General features: G+C 38.4%; 1 protein-coding gene across 1 annotated transcript in view; it reads left to right on the top strand.

The window, feature by feature from the left end:
- The first annotated feature begins 603 nt into the window (after positions 1-603).
- Positions 604-6,463, top strand: part of LOC112053908 (major facilitator superfamily domain-containing protein 6) — a 31,909-nt gene continuing 26,049 nt past the window's right edge. The window contains exon 1 of the mRNA XM_052890007.1: positions 604-914. Coding sequence (XP_052745967.1) covers positions 851-914 — 64 coding nt within the window. The 5' untranslated portion in view covers positions 604-850. The remainder of the gene's footprint in view (positions 915-6,463) is intronic.

Genomic DNA, 6,463 nt, shown 5'->3' with positions numbered 1-6,463 from the left:
ATGGCAAATATTCTTTTCAAAAAAAAAATTAAATTCTGCAATACAAATAGTACTCTTGTATTTGATAAAAATCCAAAAATATAGTTTACTAGCGGACGCCCGCGACTTCGTCCGCGTGGAACTCGATGTAAACTTTCAACTACTCCTACCCAACTCTACCCCTACCCCTACCTTACCCCTACCCTACCCTACCCCTACCCTACCCTACCCTTACCCCTACCCTACCCCTACCTTTTCCTGAATTTTCTTTGCTATAAACCTCACGGAGCCCGAGACCTTTCCAACGAATGCAAAACCGTGGAAATCGGTTCGTGCTTTCTGGAGTTATAGCGTCAGGAAGGAAAACCCGACTTATTTTTATATAGTAGTAAAAGATAATCAAAAATGTCTTCAGATTTTTGAATCATAAAACATAGGTTTTATTTTATTCCCGTATAATTATGGGAGTTTCCGACTTCCGTTCCCGTAATAATACGGGAGTGAAACCGCGGGGGTCCGTTAGTTTAAAAATAAATGGAAAGTTTTATAATTTTTATAGTAACACTGGAATGTCAATATCTAAAGTCAATGTCAAACGTCAATTGTTTTGACTTTTGAATTTGACGACTTTTGATAACGTCGGATCGGATCAAATGTAAACAATAATATTATTATTGTTTAAATTATTCTGCTGCAGGCATATCAATTCTGTAGTAGATTAGAAAGTGGTCCGTTCAGTGCGCCACTCGCCAGCACAGAGATATTTTATGGGGTTAACAACCTTCGCCAGTTTTAAAAATATGTTTGCTCAGCTTTCGTTATATAAATAATCTATTTTTCGTAGTGTTGTGAACAGTGATTGCGTATTAAAATGAAGTTCAAGATCGACAGGGGACTTCTGCCTGTGAAAATACATTTCTTTTTCTTCTTCGCTGGTGAGTTGATAATTTTATCGCGGTTCAAACTCCGGAATGCAATGCATAATTTAATTACGTTCTTTGTCTGTAAAAACGAAGAAAGTAGGTACTATTAATAAACGATTATTACTATTTGCTGTATTATATTTTTTTAGACACTTAATTTTTTTTTTTACTGAATTTGTTATCCAAGTATTATTTTACTAAAATATAATTTTTATTATATTTTAGTAAAATAATTTAAGTAAAAAAAAACTTTATTAAAATATATCTGAAATAAGTGTATAATTTTTTTTTACTTAAAGAATATTTGTCATATCTTTTACATATATGACCATTTCCATATCAATACACACAACACTACAATAAACCACCGGGCGTAGGTCCGACCACCACCTCTGTGTGATGAGTCAGACCGCTCTTACCATTGAGGCTTAAGCATATTCTCTTTTCCTGCTACACCTTCTTTAAACACCTTCAAGATAGATAGTAAAAGGGAATGCCATTCCATGGCCGAGGCCTACCCTAACCACCCGGCAACCCGGTATATCTGCCGCGTGGCGCAGTGGGTAGTGACCCTGCTTTCTGCATCCACGGCCGTGGGTTCGATTCCCACTACTGGAAAATATTTGTGTGATGAGCATGAGTGTTTTCCAGTGTCTGTGTGTATTTATACATTATATAAGTATTTATATGTAGTATATAATTGTGTATTAATATTATAATATCAACTATCTTAGCACCCATAACACAAGCTACTCTGTATGCTTACTTTGGGGCTAGATAGTGATGTGTATTGTTTAAGTATATTTAAGTATATATATTTATATCTAAAAAAATTTGATAATTGACCTCCGCTATCGGTTGTCGCTCAGCAAAAGGCGCTCAACTGAAGTCTCATTGTGAAACTCATCATCAATCATCAATTGTCAAATCTCTTACCATTAAAATGAGTAATGTGATAAGTAGTGCTTCCACCTTTGATGAGACATTATTAAATGAATGAATGAATGAATAAATGACATTCATTCATTCATTCATTCATGAATGATATTTTATTCATGAAAATGTAGGTTTAACATGATGGGACATTTCTAGAATTGAGCCTTTATACATTTTACCATAACTGGTGTATGATTGAAAGCACCACTCCGGTATATAGATTGTATGTAAACTTTAGAATCGGCAAGCATCGCTTCTACCACTGATGCGATGCTATTGAAAGACCTCAATAAATTGTAGTATTATAGAAACAATAAATAAATTACTTTACAATCTATAAGTTGTCCATAAAGGGGACAAGCTTGATTCAAGATTGTTGACCATACAGCCTGTGTTTTACGATATTTATGAAGATTTTTTTTTTTATTCTTTACAAGTTAGCCCTTGACTACAATCTCACCTGATGGTAAGTGATGATGCAGTCTAAGATCACGGCCGAAGCTTCCCACCAGCAAGACCTGGACAAATTAAGAAAATTGCAATTTGCCCAGCCGGGGTTTGAACCCAAGACCTCCGTTTTGTAAATCCACCGCGCATACCACTGCGTCACGAAGGCCGTCAAAATTGGTTTGTTTGTTTGTTATTGTTGATAACAGGAAAAAATAATACAGCTTCAAATGCTACCTTGCCTCTTCGGTGTCAGCGAACATTTTTCCCTAGAAGAGTGATAAAAAAATGTATTCTTCTTCATGAAACATACTTTTATTAAACCAAATTTTTATTTGAACACCATATTATCATCTCCATATACTTTTATGGTGTATACCCGGGTTACCTGGGCCAATGTTGTATAGGCCAGTGGGTATTACTTTTAAGCATTTTTAGACAAGAGCAACCCATCTTAGACGTCACGGTTAATGCTTTCTATCAGATAACCTGTAGTCAAGCTCAGGCTTATATACTATAGAATAAATTCATTTATTATTGGTTTTTACCCTAGCAATGGGTACAATCATAGCTTACTATCAATATTAACGTATATTATTGTGTAAAAATATGTGTGTTGAAAGGAGTGATAGCCTAGTGGATATGAACTCTGTCTCAGATTCAGGAGGGTGTGGGTTTGGATGTTCTGCTGAGCTTGAGTCTCCTCTCAGAATAAGAGGGGTTAGGCCTATAGTCCACAACGCTGGCCCAATGCGGAGTGGTAGACTTCACACATGCAGAGAATTTTCTTAATTCTCTGGTGTTCAGGTTTCCTTACAAAGTTTTCATTCACTGTTTTTTTACTAACTAAAAATGGCTATGTAGTTAGTCTGTACGCCATAGTAGAAGTAGGTGTGAGAGGATTACCACCAAAATCTCTCTCTAACTTGCTTAAAGACCTTGGCCTCTCTAGAAGTGCAGCTAGTTCTATATTAGAACGAGTATCCAAAGCTGCTCTAATAGGATCTTACCAAATTTGGATAGGTAGGGAGAACAACACGAGCAGAGAAGGGGAGTGTTGATTGATCTTCAAGGAATTCTTTAACCCTACATCTAATAGTCACAAGTCCTGGACTTTGCTTGGTGTTTTTCTCTCTACCACGCGATGGACCCAGCACCCGCACGGTGAATCCATGAAATGCTAAGATATTCGTCTCCCCCTCTCACACAATAGAAAAGTAGGAGATGCATTCCCTGGATCGGATTCGAACCTACGGCCATATCCACTAGGCTATCACGGCTCGTGATTTGTTGCTAGTGAATTTTAATTCTACTTTTACTGTTGACATTTGTAAAGGAATTATTATTGAAAAAAATAAGAACATTAAGGTGTTATAATTATTTAACACAGTTCGACAACCCTATTGGTCTCACAGCAATCAATTCCACAGTTAGGCAGAGGTCGTGACACCTACTTGTCATTAAGTTCACATGTCAAGGTCCCTAATGGCCCCCCACATCAATTTAGGAGTAACCGTTCACCACTGTCAACCTATCGTACAGTTGGATTAGTCAGTTAGTACTTAGTTAGTAGTAGTCAGTAGTTCAACCTTTGACTTTTTATTTTATTTGTACATAAATACAATGATGTTAAATACTGTTAGATGTGTTACTAGGTCATAAAAATTGAGGCGCTCAAAAGAGGAAATTTCCACATCTCAATGTTAGTTGTGTCCGAAAACGTTATTTAAACAAATAATACCTAAATATCGTCTACAATGTCGAGTTGTGTGTTCAGGATGTGTAAAAACTATATATACATAAATAAATAATGGAATTAAAGACAAAATTGTGCATGTGTGCGCTCAGTTTTGTAGCATATTCGGATTACTTTTTGCGGTGATTTTGTAGGGATGTAACCGATCTATACCTAGTATAACATTGCATAAATATAATAAAATAAGTAGTTAAGTTAAGAAGCTAAAACTTTACAAACCAGACTTAAGAATACTTAGTTATACGAAAGAAAAAACGAATTCCACGTGCATTAACTCGTTTGCGAAACTTCGATCTCATGCTTAGAAAAAAAGCAATAACATGGTATCGGGTGAACTTAGAGTTCAATTTAGTTTACATGACACCATAGTAGAGTTTCTACATGGCAACAGTAGCTTATAATTCGCGCCAATTCAAATTTTCTGTACCTATCACGCTGTCTTTCGTTTCGTTCCAAAAGAGATAACAATATAATTGTCTCAACATTCAGCTCTTTTTTCATCCTATTCCAACAAAACAGTAATATGCTATGCAGTGACGAAAGAGAGAGCTATATAGAAGAATGTTTGAATAGAAATGTCCTTCTATTTCCGGTTAGATTCCCAGCTTGGGGCAATTTAGGATTTTATATTTTTCACAAGATGTCATGAAATAGACACTACATCTGATATTTGGGCAAATCACTGGATTTTGCACCGAATACGCCTTAATATAAATACTTAAAATCCAGCAGAATGTCTCACGACAGATTCCAGAAATAATGAGAGACTAAAAAAAATATTTCCCAAATTGGCTCAAGTCTCTGGTCTGGTGGTAGGCATTGGCTGTTTCAATCTACACTAATATTATAAAGCTGAAGAGTTAGTAGGCTATAGGCTATTAAGTGAAACCGCGCGGCGTCATCTAGTAAATAACATCTCGTTATTTGACGCGTATCTTAGTCGGACGATAAATCGGTTGACGGTTAGTTGGTGCTTGGTATTTTTCAATCATCGCCCCTACTGTATGATAGCCATACAGTGGTATTACTAAATTGCCGTGTATTCTCTGGATGATTTGAATGCATTTCAATACGCGTTCTCGAGATCTTTATATCAGAAAAAGGTCTGGGTTTGATTTCCCTGGTCTTGACAGACAGACGAAAAAGTAATCCTATTTATATTTAGGTTAGGTTAGGTTTAGGTTCCTTTTAAATATCTATTTTAACATTTGTTAAAAAAACAGAAATCGACATTTACACAAGATCATCATCATCATCATTGACAACTCATATTCGGCGCACTGTTGAGCACGAGTCTCCTCTCAGTGTGAGAGGAGTTAGGTTAATAGTCCACCACTCTAGCCCACTGCGGATTGGCAGACTTCACATACAAAGAGAATTTAGAAAATTCTCTGGTATGCAAGTTTCCTCATAATGATTTTCCTCCACCGTTCGAACGTGATATTTAATTTCTTAAAATGCACATAACTGAAAAGTTACAGGTGCAAGCTCCGGACCGGATTCGAACCTACGCCCTCCGAATCCACTGGGTTATCACGGCTCTAAGTTTCATCATTATCATCATATCAGCCGATGCACGTCCACTGCAGGACATAGGCCTTTTGTAGGGACTTCCAAACATCACTTTGGCTGGTGGGAGGCTTCGGCCGTGGCTAGTTACCACCCTACTGGCAAAGACGTACCGCCAAGCGATTTAGCGTTCCGGTACGATGCCGTGTAGAAACCGAAAGGGGTGTGGATTTTCATCCTCCTCCTAACAAGTTAGCCCGCTTCCATCTTAGACTGCATCATCACTTACCATCAGGTGAGATTGTAGTCAAGGGATAACTTGTAAAGAATAAAAAAAAAAAAAAAAAAATCACGATACTGAGCCACCTGCATCCAGCGAATCCCTGCGACTCGCTTGATGTCGTCAGTCCACCTGGTGGGGGGTCGACCAACACTGTGTTTTCTAGTGTGGGGTCGCCATTCCAGCACCCTGGGACCCCAACGTCCATCGGCTCTTCGCACTATGTGCTCCGCCCATTGCCATTTCATATTCGCGACTATTTGAGCTACGTCGGTGACTTTGGTTCTTCTGCGGATCTCCTCATATCTGATTCGATCACGCAGAGATACTCCTAACATAGCTCGTTCCATCGCCCGCTGTGTGACTCTGAGCCTTCTTATGAGGCTCATAGTTAGCGACCAAGTCTCGGACCAGGATGGTCGCTAGAACGACCTCCTTGGCGCAGTGGTATGCGCGGTGGATATACAAGACGGAGTTCCTGGGTCGATCCCCAGCTGGACTGATTGAGGTTTTCTTAATTGGTCCAAGACTGGCTGGTGGACGCCTTCTGCCGTGGCTAGTTCCCACCTTACCGACAAAGACGTACCGCCAAGCGATTTAGCGTTCCAGTACGATGTTGTGTAGAAACCGAAT

This window comes from Bicyclus anynana, chromosome 26, assembly GCF_947172395.1.
Source record: "Bicyclus anynana chromosome 26, ilBicAnyn1.1, whole genome shotgun sequence".
Classification (NCBI taxonomy): Eukaryota; Metazoa; Arthropoda; class Insecta; order Lepidoptera; family Nymphalidae; genus Bicyclus; species Bicyclus anynana.
The sequence above is the reverse complement of the archived record's forward strand: the minus strand, read 5'-3'. Positions and strand labels throughout refer to the sequence as shown.